The sequence below is a fragment of the Ursus americanus genome, chromosome 27, assembly GCF_024610735.1.
Source record: "Ursus americanus isolate L20-20 chromosome 27, mUrsAme1.1.p, whole genome shotgun sequence".
NCBI lineage: Eukaryota > Metazoa > Chordata > Mammalia > Carnivora > Ursidae > Ursus > Ursus americanus.
In genome coordinates, this window is record NC_142153.1 from 12,899,713 (window position 1) to 12,923,463 (window position 23,751).

Sequence of the window (23,751 nt, forward strand, 5' to 3'; positions counted from 1 at the left end):
CAGGCACACTGGTCGGCAGTGGGTTACCCACATGAGCCCGGAGGCTGGAAATCCTCCAAGGCCTGCCTCCCCACCCCATGTTTACTCCAGTTTACTCAGCCTTCAAAATCTGGCCGAGTTACTAAACATCCGACTTGAGTCATGATGCATTCAGTGGTAATAACGACCTCAGTTCATTCTTTATTTTTGGTTGCCGAATGTCTGTTAATGTGCTTCATTTTGGAAAAATGTTCTCATTAGGGGTGGCAAAAGCAGATTAAATGATCAAATAGCCATCACAGGATGACATTTAAAGACTCGCAAGGAAGATCTTTCCTCTACAAAATGGCGTCCCTCTGAAAAGAGGCCCTTTAACGAGCAGCCACATAGTAGGTGTGCCTTTCAAAATGACCTGTGCTACTTAGGAGATAGGGCAGGTTCGGGAGCATGGGCTGGCACTGTGTCACCTTTCCTGGCTTATGTTCAGGATTCGGGTCATTGTAGCTCTTCTATTGGTAAACATGAGTTTTCCAGCTCAGTGTCTTAAAAGCTAGTTACTGAGGAAATGCTCTGCATAACGGACTTAATGATCCAGGACTGGAATAGCAGGGATCTGGGATGAGGTGTGTCAGGAGAGCTAGGCTATTTATACATGGGCAAAGCTTACACAGGCACTTCTGCATTATCCTTGCCGCTATTAATAAACTCGCACTCTTCGTGAGTAGCTAATTTAAAAGGAGTCTTACGTGATTAAAAGTACCAAAATTGGAAAGGAACCTTGAACTCTCTCTGCCCTAGTAGCCCTAATTGTTAATAGACTATGTATCCAGGATATAACCTGACTGCCTGCTGATAGATAGGATTTATAATTGTTGTTCCCTAACTGTAACCTTCAGCTGGTTCAAGCAATTTTCTCACTGCCTTCTGCACATCAAATAACTTGTTCTTCCTGTGGCTCATGCCATTCTCCTTTCATGACATGGTAGCCCTTTCTCTTTTGTTCCTAAATGACATCCATGAAGGTTCACCAAGGGCTCTCAGAGATTGTTTTCCAGTCTCGCTATTGCAGTTGGGCCTCTGTTTTCTAAATTCTGACTACACTTGTAAGTCAGTTTATAATTCAGCACTGAATGTTTTCTATATGTGTTTATGTAACTAATCTCTATTCTTTAAGGTTTTATTTATTTATTTGAGACACAGAGACACACACAGACTGAGAGAGACAGAGCATGAGCAGAAGAGGGGGAGAGGGAGAGGGAGAAGGAGACTCCCTGCTGAGCAGGGAGCCCCATGCGGGGCTTGATCCCAGGACCCTGAGATCATGACCTGAGCTGAAGGCAGACGCTTTACCCACTGAGCCACCCAGGCGCCCTGACTCTTCTCCAGTGCCAAGCACCTCAGGTCCCTGGACCTCCGCACATTGTTGGACATACGGTAACACAGCTCTTGCTTCAAGAGAGGTATCCCCAGCAAGCCAGCGGTGTGGCTTCATTTTGCAGACCCTCAGCAATAGAATTCTCTGTTGGTCTTTAGGAAACCCCATGCTTTCATGACACCACAAGAATTCGAGAGGAAAGGCTGACCTGAAATGCCCAAGGGGTGTTGTCCACACAGTAGACCCTCAGGTTGTAATCCAGGGAGTTACAGGACATGCAGCCGAAAACCGCCACCTTAAGCTGCTTCACGGCACAGTCTGTGACTGGCTCTCCAGTGAGGGCGTATGTCCCGAAGCTGTCGAGGAGCACGTGACACGCAAAGGGGTCCAAAAGGCAGTAACAGGACGTGGATTCATCCTCCACTGACATCACTTCCTGTGGGGGAAGAGGTGTATGAGATTCTCTCCGCTTGGAAATAAGATGCGATTTAACAGTGACTTTGCATGGACGTAACACAATTATTCCAGAATATTTTTATTGTCTTCATTTCCTTGATGTTAAATGCTGTCTTTCTAGCAAAATAACTGCTTACATCAGGAATTCGAGAAATAGTTTTATTCGGTGTGTTGGGATTCTATAGGTTACAACAAACCTCATTTCCAGACTTCTCCTTTTTTCAGTTAATTCGTGCAGTGCCGGATTTAAGAAAAATCTTAAATATTAACACCCGACCAGCAAACTCTGTCTTGAATAAGGTCTATTTCTGAAAATCTCTTTCAATATCCTTAAGGTAATATTTATTTTCCTTCAAGTATTTTATCCTCTTTCCACCAAATTCATTCATGAGGGACCATTAAATAAATGGTTTTGGTAAGATGTACTAGAATATTCCACCTTCCCTGATAAGAACTTGGGTTTGTGTGACTGGTTGGGTAGAGCATAAATATAACACCACCTGAAAAGCTTGTGAGGAAGTGCTCAACAGAAAAACTAAAGTGGTAAAAATCAAGGCAAAGCAAACCCTAATGGAAAAGAGAGCAAAACCTGGCCCCTTTATGAAACCCACGGAACTTCATGCCCAGGAAACGTGCCCCTGGTTGTACTAGGACTGAAGAAATAGCAGGATGCATTTTCAACAGAGTACAGGCTAGTTGCAGAGATAGCTGGGCAGGGTAAATGTAATCCATTGTAGCAACTGGGAATTTTCTTCTCCTAAAGAAACAAGATTTTCCTTTTACTCGTTTTGCCTGTAGCCCCTCCTGGGGATCCCAGGGCTAGCGGGAACAGGTCATTGTGTTCCAGCAAGAAAATTCACCTGCTTTCATGCAAACTGACTTCAGACAGACATAAAAGGAATCCCTATCAGACAGATAAATCAGAGGTTTCACTTAAAATAGTAATAACAGTGCAATTGTTGCTGTGTCTGTCTCTCTTGTTGTTACCCGCCTCAAACGCTTCCTCATTGTCTTATCTCTCTTCTGCTCTCCCCTTGGACTGTATCACTTTCATATGTGCTCCTATACACAGGGCAACAGACGCTCGATAATTCTCAATGCATTCATTAATTCACCAAAATATTTTTAGCAACTACTGTGTTGCTGAACATTTCAACATGTTCTAATCCCTCTGATGGCAGAATCAGAGAGAAGTTTCTTTTATGAACACAGCCTGTGTGCCCTGAGTCGCCTCCCGATCTCGCCTCCCCATCTCCACAGAGGCCACAGGGAAAGTCATTCAGGCAGGGACATGGTCTGGGAGGAAGGAGAGAAGTAAAGGAACGCACCAGGAATGGACACATAAGGGTATGCTTCTGTGTGGGTAATTACAACTGTATCGTAAAACCAAAGAGAAGAGCTCGGGATGCTCTCTTGCTTCTGTTTTCCATTCTCAGGAAAAAACACTAGCCAATACCTTGAGGTTATTGGAAAACCCAGCCACCACCCTCTGAAAAAAAAACAAGAAAACGCTTACAGATTTCACAGCAGACTCATCTTGAAAGAAGGTAAGGTTAAATCTACCCCATAGGTGGAAGCTAAATCTTATTTTTTCAAAAGGAAGCTGAGGGTCTCACCTCCCACTTGCCCTGCTGCGTCCTCTTCTTTAAATGGATGTTCCAGTGCTCAGAGCTGACGTCCGCACAGTGTGGTATGGTCAATGCAAAGGGAGTGGTGACAGTCATGTCTGGGGGGCCACAGGTGACTTCAGGACTCAGAAGCACCTCGCATCCGTCGGACTGGAGGCTTCATGGTTGGGAAAGGGTACAAGAAGCATGTCAAGAAGGGGGAGCGTTTGAAAGAGAATTTAGTTATAGACCGGGGCTTTCTTCAGGCTGAGGAAAATGGTTTCCCAGGATTCCCTCCTGGACGGCACCACACATGCCCAGGGCTGGTCTGGGTGACAGCCATTTATCCTGAACAGCTCAAGCACGCAGACAAGTTTAGCTTAGATTTCAAATCTAGGTTTTGACAAACAAAATGACAGGTGCTTCCTCAGAAATATAGGGCAGAACAGAAGAGAGCAGAGACCTGGCTGGTGTGTCACAAACCGGCTGCTGAATCCTTATTCTTGTTGATAACATTATCAATGACCAAAGCCGAGAGCTTTGTAGGAACAACTGACCTAGTAATCTTCCCATCAGATTCCTTTCTCCCAACAACATGGTCTACAAATATTTTTAATGCTAGGAAGCGATAAAACAAATTATTACAGAACAAAGCAACCCTTCAGACATACCCAGACTGAGTATGTCACTTCTGTTTTTGAAAACATTTGTTTTCTGCCAATGCACACATAGGTTATATAGTGATAGCATAGTAGACAGTTATAGATATGCATAATTAAATACATAAATACATAGCTTTCAACTCCTTCCTATTTTAGTTCTAAATTTAAAGTCATTCCACCCAATCCTAGTGTTGAGACTTTTCTGTATTGTGAATTCTTCACAATGGGAATAGAGTTATGAAACATATAAAAGGAGGTGAAATTTAACTAAAGGGAAATGATATCATTGAATGTTTCTTTCAATTTCTTGTCTTTTGGTTTTAATTTCTGTCCCCAAATGGTAGGTGGGCTGGTTTATAGGCCAGCAGTCAATGAGAAGAACCCCGAAGTCTACTCATTCTTCCCTAACTGCTTCTGTGTTTTTGAACAAGTTATCTGATTTTTTTTTGGGGGGGGCTGTATTTTCACTTGTAAGAAATACAGTGATACAGAATATAGTCCATAAAGCCATTTAGGACTCTCAGATGAACACTGCTCTGTGGCAGCTGGGACTGGTATTAATACAGAAGTTTTCTCTTACCCAACCTAGGAAGGGCATTTAAATATGTCATCCCTTGTCAAAAAAGCCACCCCTTGAGCAAGATAAAGATGAAATTTAGCACCAAAAGGTACCACCTCTTCCATGGTCTTGTATAAACAGTTTTGGTTTTTTTCTACGAGTACATCTAACATGTTATTAGTGTCTGACTTGCTTTTGTTGACATTGCTTGTTCTCTTAGAAATGGTCATACTGTAGCTCATTATCCGTAATTTGCTGCTGCCTTCAAAGTCCAGACACAGAAGTGGGCAGGGACAGCTTCTACCTACTGAATCTAAAACAGACCTGAATGTGAATGGAGGGTCCTCCCCACTCCGGGAAGCCCCAAAGATGGATTCCCAAAGTTCAGTCCTCCACAGAGGCAGCCTCGGTCCAAAGTCGACAATTCTTCCCATACAACCAGGGCACAGGGGGAACTGAAAATATGTCTGCATTTCCCTTTAAGCAGAGCAGGTGAGCGAGGCAGAGGGGCTTGGAAAGCAGTGTATTAGCAAGAACAAATGCTCGCTCAACAGCCTAGATACAACAGTATACTTGAGGTTGGTGGGGGGCGGGGGGGGGGGGAAATTCCAGCGTGAGCTCTAAGCAGCACGGGGTGGCCGCTCGTCTGTGGATGCCTGCCAGTGGCCATCAGAGAAGGTTAAGCGCTTTCCGTATAATTGCTGCCTGCGTTCATCACAGACAGGAATAGCAGGGATGCTTATGAGTGACCGATGACAAGCTCTCCTAAAAGAACTATTTAATTGCTTTCAGAGAATCATCCCCCTTGTTGAACATATTGTTCAAACATATGGGAATTTGGGGAATTATTTAATGCCAAATGAACTGAAATCAGCTAATTAGATGAACTCTCACACTCGTGAATAACAAGGCTCCTTTCCATAATAACTTAAATAGCATTAGGAAGCAGAAGCAGAGCACATCGAGTCTCGGGCAGAGCGGGGAACGGGAGCTTTGCATTAAGCAGGCACTGGGCACTTCCCCCAGTGCAGAGGAAGTAGACCAAGATTTATATCTAAGCCTCCTACTGTGAAAACAGTGTCTGTGGGTGTAGGTCTCTGGTGAAGGAACAGAACTCAAATCTCTCCCCCCCCCCCATGATTAATAATAATTTGTCCTTCTCTGCCATCTTCTATCTATGGCAATCAGGGAGATGTACGAATACTAATGAAAGCTCTTCACACACCCGTGGAGGCAGGTGTTAGCAGCATAAGGTCACAGAGCAGTCCGTCAAAGCGAGGAGCCGCAAAATGTACCCCAAATTCCTGCCTTGTCCACAGGCTCCTGCTCTCTGTGACCAGATGTATTTTCCTTCTCTGTAACCACGAGCAGATTTCTGGTCAAGCTGCTGGCTCTCGTGACATCCCAAGGAAAGACAGGGGGGAAAATACAGTCCCCGTGTAGTCATGGATACAGACTTAGGACATTTGAGGACGGAGGTCTGGGGAGAGAAGGCTTTAATTGGGCTTGGGCAAAACTGAAGATTCCTAAGGACAGTGTGGATGGCATTTCAGGTTTCCCAGAGCACAGCTGACATGGAAGTACTCTCGCTGCTGCTAGGAGGGGAAAAAAAAAAAGACACATTTTTCTAAAATTGTTGTGAGCTAATGATAACTGTGAATTAATGACGGCAGTGATTGCAGGGCTATCCTAGGAACCACCTCTCGGCATCACACACTCTAGTGTAGATGGAAAGGTCTGGGTGTGTTCGACTTTTGCTACTTGTCTTTTTCCTTGTGTTTGATCTATCTGTCCGTCCATCCGTCCATCCATCCACCCATACGCTGTGCATATTTATGAACCCTTATGGATATAAAAAGATCAATAAGAGCCAGTTCTGTGTAGCCAGGTGGCTTGTGGGCAACTGTATGGTAACCGGGTTGTGAATTCAAATTTCCGCTCACACAGTGTGGCTGAGGGTTCGAGGGAGAACTCTGCCAGCTTTGCAGTGACCCGTCTGACCTTTCTGTCATGAAAACCACAGTGCGGCAGAAGGGAAAGCACAGGCCTTTCTAAGCCTCACTTTCCTGACATGCAAAATAACGCCTACTCTAAGATTGTTGTGAGAATTGAAAAAAAAAAATACCGCAAAAAACCATCTAATATGTACCCCGTGGGTGAAGGTTCTGCTTCTCCAACCTCGAATGCCCATCTTTCCTGCCTTTTGAGGGGCCTTCTTTTCCTAGGAACTGTGCTTTTTGAGATTGCTAATTGATTCAATAAACTGTCATTCTAGCAAGATATGCTTTACCAAACATTTCACGGCCTCAGAGATGTGCACTATTTATGGGAATTTAAGGCACCTTGGCAATGCTTCCCTCCTTACCTCCCACAGTCTGTCCTCAACTCCGCAACCAGCGGAATCCCACTGAAAATGCCAACGTGTTCCCACCTCCAGGAATCCCGGCTGTTCTGCTGCTCTGGAGAGCTCCGTGCTGCCTGGAAGTTTCCATCCCGCCAGCCACATGCTGTGCTCCCTCACACCCTTCAGGTCTTTGCACAAATGACGCCTGCTAGGGATGCGTTTCCTGACCATTCCCAACACCAAAGCTGATGTTTGCTTTTCTTTTCCTCCACTACACTTAACTGCCCTATAATACATTATACCATTTACATATGTATTTATTTTTGTCTCCCACAAAGGAGAATGTAAGCTCTATGAGGTCAGGGAATTTTTTTTTTCCTGTTTGTCATTGTATCCACCATGTCTACTAGATGCCCGTTGTAAGCACCCAGAAATAGTTGTTGAGAAGCAGAGAGGAGTCAGCTTGAAGTAGTTCCTACTGGTCAAAAACTGGAACATTTTGGGGGCGCCTGGGTGGCTCAGTCGTTAAGCGTCTGCCTTCACCTCAGGGCGTGATCCCAGAGTCCTGGGATTGAGCCCCGCATCAGGCTCCTCTGCTGGGAGCCTGCTTCTTCCTCTCCCACTTCCCCTGCTTGTGTTCCCTCTCCCGCTGGCTGTCTGTCAAATAAATAAAATCTTTAAAAAAACTGGAACATTTTGAGTATCAAAGTAAATAATGGTAGGTATAGGATTAAATCCACTGAATAACATAAGTCATGATATATATATATATATATATATATATATATATATATATATACACACACACACACACACACACATATGAATGAATAACGAGAAGAGAAAACTCTCCTATGCAGCAGGAAGCCAACTAATAAATGCAGAAAATCATTTGGCAACCAACCCTGTTGATACTTGATTCAGTCAAGAATTATGAATGGAAGCTAATCTACTTGGTGGAGGATTAGAAAATAAGAAGGAACTATTTATAGGGAAAGTATCTTCCCACAAGATACTAATTACAAAGGGTAAAAGACTGCTTTACAGTGGAGAACCTTGGCAGACATCACCTAACCAACTTACCCGAGTTCACACTGGCAGTAACAGGACGGATGGACAGAACATGACTCCCGATAGGACACAGTGAAAAGAACTTCGCATTTCTCTGTAACATTCCTGCCAATAATATACCACCTGAATCGAGCCACAGGAAACTATCAGACAAGCCCAAATGGAGGGACACGGTGCAAAAGAACTGATCCACACTCTTATAAGGGGTCAGTGTCAGAAAATAGAGACAGATGTACGAATTGCTCCAGATTACAGGAGACTAAAGACACGTGGCAATAGAACGGACTTGGATTTTCATTTGCTACAAAGGATGTTATTCGGATAACAGGCGCAATATGAATAAAGTGTGTGGAGTAGATGATACAACTGTAGCAATGTTAATTTCCCCATTTCGAGAATTTGATATACACACTGAAGTTTCTAGGGACAAAAGGACCTCTTGTTCACAGTGCTTCCAGAAATATACATGCATATGTGTGTGTATGTAGGTCTGTTTTGTGTGTATATGCACACAACGTGGAGAGAGAAGAGAGCAGAATATGGCAAATTAGTAAAATGTCAGCACTGGTGAATAGAGCTGTGGGATGGCTGGAAATGATATTCTTACAACTTTTCCTTAAGTTATTTTTTTAAGATTATTTATTTATTCGACAGAGATAGCCAGCGAGAGAGGGAACAAAAGCAGGGGGAGTGGGAGAGGAAGAAGCAGGCTCCCAGCAGAGGAGCCCGATGTGGGACTCGATCCCCGAACGCCGGGATCACGCCCTGAGCCGAAGGCACACGCCTAACGACTGCGCTACGCAGGCGCCCCTATTTTTTTTTTTTATGAGAGAGATAGAGATAGTGTGCAAGTGGGGGGAGGGGCAGAGGGAGAGGGAGAGAATCTCAAGCCGACTGTGCTGAGCACAGAGCCCAGTATGGAGCTCGATCTCATGACCTGAGCTGAAACCAAGAGTCGGACGCTTCACCAACTGAGCCAGCCAGGCGCCCCATCCTGAAGTTTGCAGTTGTGTCAAAAATAATTTTTTTGAATGAATGAATGAATGAAAATAGAGGCCCAGGGAAAATTTTCTAGACCTCTTAGAATGAAATCCACGAGGTCCTGGACTACCGCATAAAATGTGCGCTGGAGGACGACAGGCGCTGCAGCTGGTGGTCCAAGCTTGGCCACACCAGCCGCGTGGTAACTGCCACTATGCGGCACGCATGCGCACACCAATGGCCACAGAAGGTCACACTGAACAAGGTCCGCCACCAGACGGCAAACTGCGAACCACTGCGGGTCTGGAGGTGGATCTGGGCACATTTTGCTTTTGCTCTCAGTATTTCTTGACCTGATTCTGGACTGGTAACGTGTCACTCTCTTCAAGCAAAGCCACCAACTCCGTATTTCGAGAGGAGATTTTCATTGTTGTTGTCTGCCATGCTGCGCTTGGTAATTACTGCCTCCGCCTTTCCTCCTCATGGTCTATATTATAGATTAATGTAAGTTTGATCACCTTTACCCAGAGTATCACTCAGGAATGCAGGCAGGAGAGTAATGATAATTTTACTACGCCAGGCCCTGGGTCGATACATAATTAAATCATATTTTAATGGAATAGACGTAAAAGGCACAGAGACGAAGCTATACTTAGTCTTAAGATTGGCGCTCAGAAAACAGGGTAGCTCCAGCCTCCTACAGTTTCCTGCCCAAGAAGATACATAGTTTTAACTATTATTATTCTCTTTTCCTCTTTTCATGAAAAACCTCCCATATTGACCTGAATGCTAACATTGCTGTGGATGAAAATCAAGGTTTGGGGTTTATTATTCCTGTTGTTTTATTTGAGTCAGACACCTGTCTCATTCTCCAGCTCTGACTAGACCCTTCAGCCAAGCCCCAGGAACATGACATCACAGAAGCTCCCGCGGAGAGGAGCCCCTGCAAGCCAGCGTGGCCCATCAGTCACCCCCAACACCATGAGCAGGTCTCCTGAGGACTTTCCTTCTAAAACTGCCATGTGTGAGTTAAGAAAAGACTTTTGGAAAAGGAGAATAGGGGGGTGAGGAGCAGAACAGAGGACAAAGAGAGAAGTTAAGCAAAATCTCTTTATCGCCGTGGGTTCCTCTTTCAGCGTATAAGTGGTCTCGAAACTATAGAGTGGTTCAGAACTCTTTGGGCGGCTTAATCAAAATGATACTTGTGGACAACGCCAGTTAAGATTTTGATTCTGGGGGGGGGGGCGCCTGGGTGGCACAGTGGTTAAGCGTCTGCCTTCAGCTCAGGGCGTGATCCCAGCGTTATGGGATCGAGCCCCACATCAGGCTCCTCCGCTATGAGTCTGCTTCTTCCTCTCCCACTCCCCCTGCTCTGTTCCCTCTCTCGCTGGCTGTCTCTATCTCTGTCGAATAAATAAATAAAATCTTAAAAAAAAAAAAAGATTTTGATTCTGGGGATGCCTGGGTGGCTCAGTTGGTTAAGCGTCTGTCTTCAGCTCAGGTCATGATCCCCGGGTCCTGGGATCGAGTCCCGCATGGGGCTCCCTGCTCAGTGGGGAGCCTACTTCTCCCTCTGGCTGCTGCTCCCCCTGCTTGTAATCGCGCGTGCTCTCTCTCTCTGACAACTAAATAAAATCTTAAAAAAAAAAAAAAGATTTTAATTCCATATTTCTGGGACAGGGCCCCGAAACCTACGCTTTTTCACCTGTGTTCCTTACATGCAAAGTAGCCCTGCCACTAATGTTTGAGAAAAACTGTGTAGCTCTTGAGAAAACAGGGGCTTGGTGGTCTGTCCCATGTAGAGAGGGTAGGCTTCTGAAATGGAAGTTGGAGGCTGGTCAAGGTTAAATGCTCAGTCTTGAGGCCTCAGATGATGCTTCTGTGATGGAAAATACAGCCACACAGGAACTGTCCTACATCCCCTCTCTCTAAACCGCATGTGGTTAATAAGCAAGGATGTCAGCTTGGGGGGCGGTGATTAGCAGTAACTGGAAATAATGCTACCCCTCATATTCCATTAGCTGGGGTGGGGAAGGGAGCCATTAGAACAGTGGATTGCAACCAGCAACAAGCACAGTTCACTGAGGATAGAAGCATACGGCTCTACGATGAAAGGGTTTAAAGATCTGGGTCACCCACTCGGTATTATCTGAAATAGGATCACAGGAGGGGAGATGGCACGCGGGGGGCTGGGGCGGGAGTGGAATTACGTTCACATATCTGAGTGAGCAATCCCACACTGAGAGATTAAACTGTTTGCATACATGAAACGGCTTTAGTTTACACACACATGCATAGGTGTTTACCAATTAATATACTAAAGGAATCACAAATCATGTGTAAGCCACCAGTTCTTAGACACAATTGAAGCCTCACCTTTCATGCAGTGTCGGGCTTGTGTTCAGCTTGTTTACCAGGAGGAGCAGAACGATGGCTCGTTGAGATGCTTTATGGTGAAAGACGGGATGGGAGTGTGTGGGTCTATGCGGCACACGACTACGACAGTTTTTATATCTACCAAGTTGTCTATGCATTTACATCTTGAAAGGGAAAAACAGACTCTTCTGGAGCAAGCCTGAGTCTTATTTCTAGGATCATTTTCTTTTAGGCTGGGAAAGGACCCAGGATTTATCAGCCCCAAATTCCATTGTTATTCAGATGACGAAACAGGAGGCATGGCATGGGGAGGAATGACATGGTCAAAGTTAGACCTCGCTTGTGACCGAGTGGGGACTAGACTCTTCTGTCCTGTTAGTGGTGGTGGTTGAGGGGTATGTGTGGGGGCAGGGAGGTGAAGGAACCGATGTTCCCTGGGACACATTCCCCAAACTTGGCATTTCTAACGTTAAACGCTGGCATGAGAGTTACAAGTGTATATTTGTAGGGACTGAGTCTTGGGATGATGGCAGGGCACTGAGGTACAGTGACTGCAAAAGAAGCTTGTGGTAGTTTCCCGTTATCACTGTGCCACAGACTTCCTGGCTTAAGACAGCCCAAACTTACTATCATGCAGTTCTGTGGGCCAGACATCTCACTGAGCTAAAATGAAGGTGTCAGAGGGGCCGCATTCCTTCTTGAGGTGCGAGAGAAGAATCCATTTCCTTGCCTCTTCCAGCTTCTGGAGGCCCTTCTTCATCTGGCACGAGCAGAGATTCCTTACATCTCTGTATCGGACGCTGATAATTTGCACTTTCCTCTTACAAGGACCCTCCCGTGGCCCACCTGTATAAGCCAGGGTCATTTCTCCCTCTCAAGGTCCTTACCCTTAATCACACCTGTAAAGTCCCCCACCTGTAAAGTCCCCTTTGCCATGTAGCATAACATTCACAGGTTCTAGGGACTAGAATGTGGACATTTTTGGGTGGGTGGGGGGCATTCCTCTGTCTGCTACCTGGCTTTTCATGGCTTGTTCACTTTAAAGTTAGAACCTAGAGATCCCCCTGCTTCTGCCACCTGCTCCCCTCTTGTCCTCAAGACACTACACAACCGGGCCAAGGTGTCGGTTGACCTTTGGCCATGCCCATCCTCGTTTCCAGAGTGAGGCTCCATCTCTGCATATGACTTTATGGAGTCCCGGGAAGTTACTATTCCTTGGTCTGAAAGATGATAACCAAAGGGGTTAACAGGTTGGTCATCTAGTTGTTTCAAGGGCTGTGTGGATTGTCTTAGAAAGCATGGAGGCCAGCCTCAGTGTGGGCTTGCGTGTTCTCCTGGCATTTTTATTAGGCTATAACTAAGTGAAGTGGAAAGGATGATATATATTAAATATCTTAATAGGACAGGTTATTTCTACTTCCAGCGTGGGCAATAAAAGAGATGGCACACACAAATAAAAATAATTACAGTATGCGGTGTTCCTTTACAATGCGCAATCAAACTCACGACTTTCCTCTTATTGAATTAAGGTGCACCTTCCATTCAGATCTATTAACAACATTCACAAACCATTGTTATCTTGTCAATGGCATCTTTAATTAAAGACTCCTCTGGACCATTCTAATCACTTCACATTGTGAGCTCACAGGGGCTTCAAACATACTCATGAAAATGATGGCAATTTTTATTTATGCATATTTGTTTGTGGACCAAGGGGGCGTGGGGTGGAAGGAACGGTGAAGAGCGTGGTACTGGGAAATTCTTTCCAAAAAAAGCAGATCATAAAATGTCATAAAATGACAGTGCGAAAGTTCTCCCCCCTCCCTTTCTCTTTTCCCCCTTTCCTTCTTTCTCTTTTCCCTCCTTCCTTCTTTCTCTCTTCCCCTCCTCTCATTTTGGGGGTAATGACGTTCTAGTCTAACTGAAATGACTTTGTGAAGGAGCCCATGTGAGTTCACTGCAGTAAAGAGCACAGTCTTCAGCTAACGGTGCATTAACCTTTCTAAGCCTTCAAGATACCATTTGATTAATTGCCCCTTTTATCACATGCATGGCACCGGTAGCCTGCACGAATTAACGTGTTTCCCAAATGGCCGCAATTTGCTCCCCTTGCACTAGCGGAAAAAGCCCCTTTGTTTGTTCCTCAGGAAGCACCTTCTGTCCTCAGCAGTTGCCGCTGCCTGATACCGAGCTCATTAATGCCAAGTCCCCTCCAAGGGACAGATGTTTGCCATTCTGATTCTTCCAATAAAAATCTCTAAAACTCACTTAAAGCAACAAGCAGGATTCCAATCTATGACTGAGCACTGAACAGAACTGGTGACAGAAACAATCTGTTCACTTCTGTCCATCACTATCGAGCAAGGGAAGCTTGACAAGGCTTGTGCAAGGTGGCCTAAGCCGCCAGCCCAGCTTGACTGGTCACTGATCTCCTACTATGAACACGAGGCCACTGGTGGCACGCCACATAATAGGGCTTTAGAGTATAACTCATAGGCACCAATGTAAGGAGAGACAGAAATAGACTCAAAGGCATTGATGCACAGAGTCCTTCGTATCCTCGCACGGCTCTGATTTTAGAGTGAACAGTTAATACAGTTACTATCACTGAATTGATCTTTCCTCCGAGTCTAGGAATGCGATAGCAGTCAAAAAGGAACCCAGCATCACTGGGACAGAGCTAAAGCAAATTCCATTGACTCTAGAGAACTTATCTGTGTAATAAAAAAAAATAAATAAGGCCAGATGAAGGACAGTAATATCCAAAGGTAGCATTTGTATGGTGCTCTGTATTTTGCACAAGACTTGCTGTATGTAAGGTCACTTTATTGTCGTCACTGAAATCCTGGAATGCAGCTAATAATACACAAGATTGCTAGATGGTACAGATGAGACCCAGAGAAAGAAAACGACTTGCTCACAGCCATTTAGGCTGGAGGTGTCATGGGGGAATTGGAACTCGGGTCTTAGGAATCCCTGTGCTATCACTGTCCCCCATCATCTCCTTTCTGATCCTTCTTTACCTCGCAGGGGATGCCAATGACTGCGTCTACACTGCTTTCCTGACAAGTTATGTATGTTATCAGTTCACTTCAGTGAACTCCAGGACTGGCAGATTCTTGCCCAGCTACAGAGGCAAAGAAAACAAAGGTGGGCAGGAGACTGTGCCCTGCACACAGCAGGCGGGCATGGTCTGTGCCCAATCTCGTGACTTTCTGCTCTAAGTGTATGTGCTGCCACGCACTCTGGCCAAAAGCTCGACATGGGATTTCCATTCAGCAGCTGTCTTTTTTTCTTGCTATAAATATTGTTTTTGCATTGTAATGATTTAGTCTTTAATCAATTTCCTCTCTACCCCTTTCTTGTAAAAGTCAAAGGGCTGTGTTTATTCCCTGGAAAGAAAGCCAAAGTGGCTCCTGGAGCAAGTATTATCACAAACTCTCAGGTGACCTTCAGCTGGCAAATCTCTCTCAACTAGTTAATCATCAGTTCCCGGCAGAATTCTGGGAATGGTCTTCAACTCCTTCATCTCTCACATTAACACACCCCTCCCAATCTCTTGTGCACAACCAAAGACAAGGACACTCAGAAGCAGAGTGACTATAATTTATTGTCCAAACTCAGATACTTTCGAGGATGAGGAAGGGCACTGTTAATAACTGTGCTGGGCAAAAATGAGGCATATTTTCACTGGGCTCACAAGGAAGGTGCTGGCTTAAGGAAGACTTCAACTGAGGAGTGGTTGTGGAGATAAAGCAGAAAACAATACCGAAAATGTAAATAGGACCAGGTCTTCTGAAGCTGATCCTTCCTCAATCCCTGTCTAGCAGGTAGATGTCCATTGCTCCTGGGCAGCAAATAACCCTCTAACATAGTCTAGGCCTTATCACTCTTCCTTTCATATTTTGTTCAGATTTGCTTGGTTCCAAAATACATGATGCTATTTATACCCCTGTGCCTTTGCACCTTCTAGTCGCTTTGACTGGAATGCCTTGTACTCATGCTCAGTTTTTAAGTCAATTGTCCCTTCCTCTTGGAAGCCTTCCCCGAGCCCTTAGACGGGGTCCATCCCTTTGCTCCTGGCTAGCATCTGCGTGTCTCTGCCACCACATGTATCACCCTGTGATATCATCAGTGATCTGAGTAACTGGGTTTGCTTTGAGGGCTTCATCTATTAGGGTATTAGGTGGCTCTAGTTTTCCTAGTGGAAGTTGACCCTTGAACAATACGGGCGCTGGGGGTACCACCCCCATACAGTTGAAAATGAGTGTATAATTTTTGACTCCCCCAAAACTTCACAGCTTACTGTTTCCTGGAAGCCTTACCGAGAACATAAACAGTTGATCCATATATATTTTGTATGTTACATGTATTACATACTGTGTGCTTATGATAAAGTCAGCTAGAGAAAAGAACATGTTAAGAAAATCCTAAGTGCTGTACTGTATGTATTGGGAAAAAAATCACAGAGGTCGATGAGCACTGTTCGAACCTGTGCTGTTCAAGGGTCGGCTGTAATTGCTAACACTTGTGCTTACCGGAACTGCCCACGGTAACAGGGTCCCTTGAAGACTTCTCGTTTTGATTCTATAGCTATTAAAATAGTTTGATTTATTTACTAAGCAGAGGAGACCTAAAAACTGTTTAAAAATTTAATCTTCCATCTGATTCAGAATTCCACCCCCACCCCCGCAGTACCCGTGCACACAGATGCACGTGACCACACACACACGCGCGCACACACACACACACACACACACACACGGGGCTCTAGATGCTTGGTCTGGGGAGGAGGGAGCAGGCTGCCTCCCTCTTCCATGAGCTTATCCCTGTGGCACTGTGATAGAGCGCAGGGATAGGAAAACACACCATCTCCTTTCGTAACTATCTGGGACAAGGTGATAATATTTTCTTGGATGACTTCAGTGTCTTAAGATAATCCTTATTGGGTTCAGTACAGATAGGCGGGGACACCAAAAGACCTCCCGGACAGAGGGTGCAGGTGATGGGATCTCAAAAGAGTTGGTGTGAAGCATCTGTAGTTTCTTGTGGGTCTCAGTTACTTTTGCCAACTGGCCCCCCTCTGGCAGCATCTTGACCCCGCTCTCTGACTTCTTTGCCTCACATTGCGCTGGCCCCTGGCACTCCTGTTTTCAATCTCACTTACACTCTCTGGCTCTGGTCAATCTTCTCTACCCCTTGGGAGGATGGGGACCCGGGAATAACAGAAGTGTTCTTTGTCCCCCTCTCCTTGGCTTTAGCAGCCTGGAACAAGTCAACAAGCTTAGAAACAAGAAAATCAAATATCACTGTCCAATTCTGCAGATGGCCCAAATTTTGCGAGTAATTCTCTTGTGTCTATTTTCTTTGAGTCTGGAGAGAGCAGAGGCAGCCATTTTTGATACCTGTACTCCTCCAAAATAGGACTTATCTTCTCTCTTCTTGCCCTATTCTTCTATCGACAGGGAGGGAGAGGACCTGGTGTGTAAGTGGGTTGGGGGGCAATAGTGTCCATGCTGATGAAACGATGCTTCTTGGAAGGTTCTGCGGGGAGGTGGGAAAATTAGCCATTGTATGATAGCTGGAAAATCTCTGAAATTAGAATGTGGGGGCACTTCTCTCTCTTGCTCACTCTTTTTATAAATGAGCTCTGAGTTTTGTCAAAATTTTCAGAATACAGAAAAAGCCACTGCACCCCTAAACATCATTCTGCTACATACACACAACCTCTGTCCTCCAACCATCACCTCCACCAGAAATAAACTCTTTACAGAAGGGACTGTATTTAATCCTGCCCTATAGTACCAGACACATTTGGGGCGTAACAGTCCTGCACTACACCGAACTCTGATAGTAATTGTGAAAACTTTTCCAGAAGTCGGCAACATTTTTTTTTGCTGTGAGAAAGGGGCAGTGTTGTTTTTGCCTGAGCTGGAGGATGGCTTGAGACGGAACATAGTGGGTAGGTCCCCCAAGCTGGAGAAGGCCAACAGAGATAAACAAATCAACCCAGAAGCTTTTAGCCAGGTTTTCTCCCTGGTGGCAATATCCTGACCCGTCACCGGGTGTCAGGGTGGATGCAGCCAGAGGCAGGCTCTTGTTTGGGGGACCACCACACTAACTGCAGTACCCCAGTGGCCGGGCTTCCTTACCCTGTGAGAAAGCAGAGCTCTGGGAGGCCCCAGGATAGAGAAGGCGGTTTCCTACTTCACTGTGTGTGACGAGGGGTTTTAGAATGGCCTCAAATGTCTGCTTTCACAAAAGCCTAGTCGACTGTAGGTTCATTCATTAAAATATCATTTTTACAAGAATGGCCATACATATCTGGGTTTTCTTCTTACTCTTCCAGAAACCAGGTCAAACAGTCTAAGGGTGTTTCTGAGCGTTTAGATCTTGTAGGCCTCATAAGTGAGGATGTACGTGTGTGTGCGTGTGCCTGATACGTCAGGACGTATGTGCATGTGCGTGCATGCGTCTGATACGTGAGGATGTACGTGCGTGCGCATGCGTGCTGGTCTCACTGCCGCGAAGGCAAAGCTACAGGAAGCCGTTCCGCAGGAGCGGCCTCCAGCATAGTGTTTCGTGGTGAGCCGGTCCTGGAAAAGAAATTCTCTTCATTTCCCAGGGTGACTTTTGGTGTCTTCCTAGCCTTGTATTTGGTCTTACCTCATGATTTGCTATTAAAACCATTTTGCTTCATCAACGTGCGCTAAAAACAGGTCATGTTTCCTAACACCACTGTGTCTATTTTCCTGATCTTCACCCCAAGAAGCACCCACTCAGACCATTCGATAGCAAAACAAACAAAAACAAAAGAGAAGTGGTTGAAATATACCATCTGGGCTGAGCCCAAATTCCAAAATATGTGTCCTTTTGTAAAATCTTCAATAAGATTACTTATATTTCCAATTCCAGTTTAAGCATTTGGTCAGGGCTAGCCACATGACAGTTTAATTGGAAAAAGAAATGAGTGTTTGCCTTTGGTTTCGTTTTATTGCTTCTTGGAAGAAAGCTCCATATAATAATTTTCTGGCCCAGTTCTCTACTCTCCGACTATGGGTTGGGGAGGGGTGCAGGAGTCGGGGGAGGGGAGGGTCAGGGGGAAGGTTGTGCTGCATCCACATCATTTTCTCTGGGGGGGGGGGTCTCTGACATGATACTTTAATTCCCTTCTTGAGACACCTGCGTTTTATAAAAACTTATCAAAACCTGGTAGGAGAGGATGAGAAAAATTTCCCCCCACAAAGCTCCTGTAGAAATGTAACAACTACCACCCCAGATTCTTTCAAATTGAAGTTTGGGGAAAGAGACGGGTTTTCTGAGAATGATTAGTGCTGGACTCCTGCCCTCCAAAGGGGGCTGATAGGAAAGGAAGCCACGTCTCACTTTGAGCAAGCTGCTTAAAAGCCCCGGATCTAGGAGGAGCCCAAGGGCTTCCCCTGCAAATACTTCTGGCAGCCCCCATTTCATGCCCTTGCCTTTCTGTGAGGCTACTCGAGTTCCCGTTCCTGTGATGTCACTGAATGTTTTCTAATTTGTGAATGGGGCAGTGCGTGAAACCTAACTCTTTGTCCTATCTGTGCCCTGGCCTGGGGTACAGTTGGAAGGAAGCTGCTTAAGCCAATGACTTAGATTATGACTTAAAAGCAGGGAAAGATATCTGGATTTAGCCGCTCTTACAGACTTCTCCCCCTGCCCCTCTTATGCTATGTAGATAATGGAAAACGTATCCTGGATCTGGACCTTGAGGTACTTACTGACCTTATGCCTTTCTTTGCCTGGCCAGTTTCTACTGATGTTTTAGAGTTAGGTCAAGTGACATCTTCTGGAAGTCACTCTCTCCACACCCCATCTGTGAGTCTATGCTTAGAGTAGATTAAGGGCCATTTTGTATTTTTCCATGGTTTTCCATGATATCCCCTATTGTGCTGTGGTTCCACACTGAGTTGCAAAGTGATCGTGGCCTTCCCAAATCTGGGCTCCTCCCCATCCGTTTCATGGTGTATTCCCATTATTAGGCATAAGCCGTGTCTCTCCCCAAGTGTGCTTTACTGGACTCACGGATAACATATCTAACTGTGCCTTACGGTAGGGACTGTGATGTGGCATTGAAATACGTTAAGTGAGATCGCCCGGCTTTGGCGCCTTGTCTTGCTACAACCTAAGTCAAGCTTACTAACTTTTCTTGGTGTTAATTTTCATATCTATAAAAATTAGGATAATCATATTATCGCTTACCATACAGGCTCGATGTGGAGATGAAAGGATATACTGTGGGTAGAATGCTTGGTCAAATATAAGTGTAGCAATGACGAAAAGAACACCTATTCTATCATCATTTAGATTTTTGTATCACTGTGTACCATGCAATCCCACGATATCCCTATAAGGTAGATACCTACTGTTTTTCAGAGGAGGACACATCTGGGTTGCAAAGAATTTAGGAACTTCCCTCAGGTCCCATGGATGATAGCAGTGAAGCTTAGATCTGAACCCAGGGCCTTTGATGCCTAAGCTCACACTCCTAACCACGGAGCTCAGATGTTTCCTAACACTGTATCTGCTAAGACAGCAATTTAGTGGGACTTGTTTCCAGCCTGTGCTCTCCGTTCTATGATGGAACAACAGCAATTTACCCGATATACTTCTAAGAAAAGTTCACCTGGATCCTGCCTTTCTGCCTTGCTTAATTCTCACTGCTCAGACTGAGAGATTCCAGAGAATGTCCCTTTCTAGAGGCCAAGAGTTGGAACGCAAAAGTGAGAAAGCTGTTTCTATAAAGGCTCTGACATCAGGGAGAGATGGCATCCTTCAGTGTGTGAGCACTGGAATTGTGGTCAGAGAGCCTGAAGTCAAATCCCAGCTCTGCCAGGAGAGTAACACACCCTTCAAAGCAGCTTTGCTTCTTGGAACCTTCATGTTTTTACATTTGTTTTTTCTCCTTCCACAATTGCTACAAAATCCTCTTCTTTTGACATGATGGAAGACTAAATGAGTCAAATGCATGTGAGAGCACTTTGCAAGTTACACGGAAACAGAGGTAATTATTACTTTTCCAAGAATGCAAAGTCCTCGTCCGGCAAACCATTTAATACGCATGTCTGGACAAAAAGCCAACAGAGATTATTTCCTAAGCATTATGAGCAACCAGAGGTCCAGACTGCTGCACGAGGTTGGAAAAGATGCATTAAAATGATTGTTCAAGCCTGAAAGTGTAGACAGAGCAGGGACACTGAGGAAGAATGACATCATTCCATTTAATGGAAAGTACAGAGTATCCTCCTGGAGGCTTCCCAGCAATAGCAGCAGGACCCCCCCCCCCCCCAGAGGGCCAGGGTGCATGAATCCATACAATGAACCCCCTCACTGAGAACCTACCAGGAGCCTATTCAAATACAGGGGGTTATTTTAAGTCTGTGAGTCATTCCACACAGCCCTAATCTCTGGGAATCTGGTACTGAATTTGGATCAATGATTTCAGTGACACGTCCACTAAAGCATCACCTCGCTATCCCAGAGATGTCACTCAGAAAAAAGCAACAGAAAGGTACCATCAATAGGAAAACAGAACAGACTTTAAATATAGCATAAAGAGACTGTTTGGAAGATCTGACTGTAATTCTGGGTGTGGAAGCGACGGAGAGTCAGAGGTTAAAGAGACAGAGCCGTGCGGTTTCAGGTCTACGATGGTGAGAAAAATAGGCTTTACTCTGAGCACAAGTTCAGCAGGACAGGACGACAGCGTAAGAGGAAAATGGGTTTTTAAGTGACATCACAAAAGCAAGGTGACACTAAATAGCACTACGTTAATGGCCTTCTGATTAACCACCGGATTAAAAGCTGCAGAACTTGGATCCGAGCAGCCTCCTGTTAGCGATGGAAAAAATCACCAAGCTTAAGAAAAGTAGCAGCAGAAAGGCATGTGCTATTTTTAGTGTTTTCATCAGTAGTCTGGAGCTTCTTGAAAAGGAATGAAGATTGTCAAGGATGCTAAATGAGCAGTAGCCCGGGGACTGGCCATTTTCTTAAGAGCTAGGGTCATCTGGGAAGGGTTGAGCAACATGAGAAGGAATGTGTGCGTCCTACAATTGTACTTTATCCTCCTTTTAATAGACAGGAAAATGCACATCTCACAGATCTGAAGTCTTGGATGTCCTTGTTGCTGTCCACCCTCCTGGACAGCTGTAATAAACTCACATCTTAGATACAGACGGATAAGCCAAATCAGTTAACAGAGAACTTACAAAGCTAGTGGTGGTCCAGGAGGCGACCGCATCAGGCCAAACCTGTCTTTCAAGGTCTGTGGGCTCTGGCATATTTTTAAAATATTTCTCCTTATTTTATAATTGCAGGACATCTCGAGTGATATTTCCCATACAAGTCCTGTAAGTTTAATGCCTTCTGGCATACTCTAGCTCTGACCTCCTCAGACGCAGCTTCTAGTAAGAGACGGGGATTGACGTGAATCACAAATTGGGTGCCTTTGAAAATGTGAACTAGCCCTAGGTTGGTTCTCACATAATGAGGTGGAAGACACCGGGTTTGAGAGGAGCTAAACGTAGGCTCAGTGGATGGATTATAAGGAAGGAAGCGGGATGCAGGGGTGAAGGTTGGCAGGAGGCCGTGAGTCAGGCAGGCTGACTGGATTTGGCCTCGTACTCAATCTTTGCAGGACGATGTGTTCAGCAGCATGTGTGGAATGGACCCTTACCCGAATTTTAAACAGGTATGGTTTCTCATGTAAGTCAACCAGAGGGATAAAAAAGAGGTGACCCTTATCCAGGAAACTCCATTTTTAGGCTTGCCTAACTGAGGTTCTGAATAAACTCTCCAAACCCCTCTGTGCCTCGGTTGCCTCTGTTTGCACATGGAGGTGTTTAGACACTCTCCTGCCTTCAGAAGTGCCTCTGTTTGTACATGGAGCAGGTTAGACACTCTCGTGCCTTCGAGTGTTACACTCCCAAAGGCACGAGAAGGGATCTAGCTCTCCAGGACTGAAGGAGATAGCACGAGAGCCGACCACAGCCTACTCGCGAGGCCTCTGAGAGCCTCGCCAACAGCCAGCTAGCAGAGCCTTTTGCATTCCTTCCAAGCTCTCGCAAGCAGAAAGTTAAAACCACTGGGCACCAGCAAATCCTTTCATGGAGATAGCTATCAGAATCTGTTCAAACCATCTGTTTCTCTGGCTTTTTTTTCCTTCCAGTGTTTTTCCTTCATGTGTTCTCACATGAAAAATCTGGCCTAAAATAACCAAGATGTTAAGACTGAAAATGCCAGAGGTATACATCCACTTTATGAGAGAAATTGCTTTCTAAAGAGGAGCTGGGTTTATCTTGTGTGGAGGAAAGCAACATTTCCACAAATATTATACTTGTGCTAAGAAAATAACCAACTACTTTCATTAAAGACTCTGCGACAAGATTTGTATTTGCTCATGTAATTGAATTTAATGCTACTGAAATGTGTCAGACCTGAAAGCCAGTGCAGCGTAGACGGTATTTTTACAAGGAGGAAGATTACCTGAGAAATCCTCTCTCGGCCTAGAGCAGTTCTTGTGCTGACCGGAAAAGGTCACAGGTCGGCCATTTTCCACATTTGCATAATGCCTAGCACCGAAAAGCACCTCCTGGGATGATTTCTTTTTTCTTTTGAGAGGAAGACTATGTGAGGCAGTCAGTATTGACAGAGGGCCCTGCTAACCACTTGCTTACCGAGTCACAGTTTTATATTTGGTGTCTGCGGTCAAGAGGTCAATGACCTAGATTAGTCACCCAAAACTGTGGAGCTAGCTCTGTGTGTTTTCATTTTAGCCAATAGTTTTGCAACTGGTTTCTCCTTCTCTATAGTCAAGTAACTCACAGATCTGAGTTGTACACCTCCACCCCAAATTATCTTTAAAAACTCAGATTTTCTGCAGTAGCTCCATTCCACATTTGAGATGTCCTCAATAGGCCACCCTTCTCTGTCACTCACCTGGGTTCACCTTGGTTGATGGACATATAGATCTCCCAAGAATTCTCTTCTGGGATGGCGCCATGCGGTATGAGCAAACTCACCCCTAAAACAGAGAAAGCCAAGAGGTTATTTGTCGATTTTCCAATGATCGTGAAGCCCCTTAGCTGAGCCCCTTACAGATGCGTGCACACACACACACACACACACACCTCACAGCAATTTATGAAATCCTGATCTTGGCAAAGTTTATCAAGTCCAAGATACTAATGGAGAAAACATTGTTTCCCAACAGTGACATAAAGAGGAGCATGTTATCTGAGTGTGTACTCAAATTCGCTTTTTATTTAGAGTCTTCCCAGTATTTTTTTAAATTCTCTTCAAGGATT

The 23,751-nt window shown here is 45.1% G+C and overlaps 1 protein-coding gene across 5 annotated transcripts in view; it reads right to left on the reverse strand.

The window, feature by feature from the left end:
* Nucleotides 1-23,751, reverse strand: part of UNC5D (unc-5 netrin receptor D) — a 537,143-nt gene that overhangs the window by 39,665 nt on the left and 473,727 nt on the right. For all 5 annotated transcript variants that reach the window (XM_087856402.1, XM_087856400.1, XM_087856401.1 and 2 more), the window contains 3 exons: nucleotides 23,384-23,468; nucleotides 3,427-3,595; nucleotides 1,563-1,790 (listed from right to left, as the gene is read on the reverse strand). In XM_087856402.1, coding sequence (XP_087712528.1) covers nucleotides 1,563-1,790; nucleotides 3,427-3,595; nucleotides 23,384-23,468 — 482 coding nt within the window. The remainder of the gene's footprint in view (nucleotides 1-1,562; nucleotides 1,791-3,426; nucleotides 3,596-23,383; nucleotides 23,469-23,751) is intronic.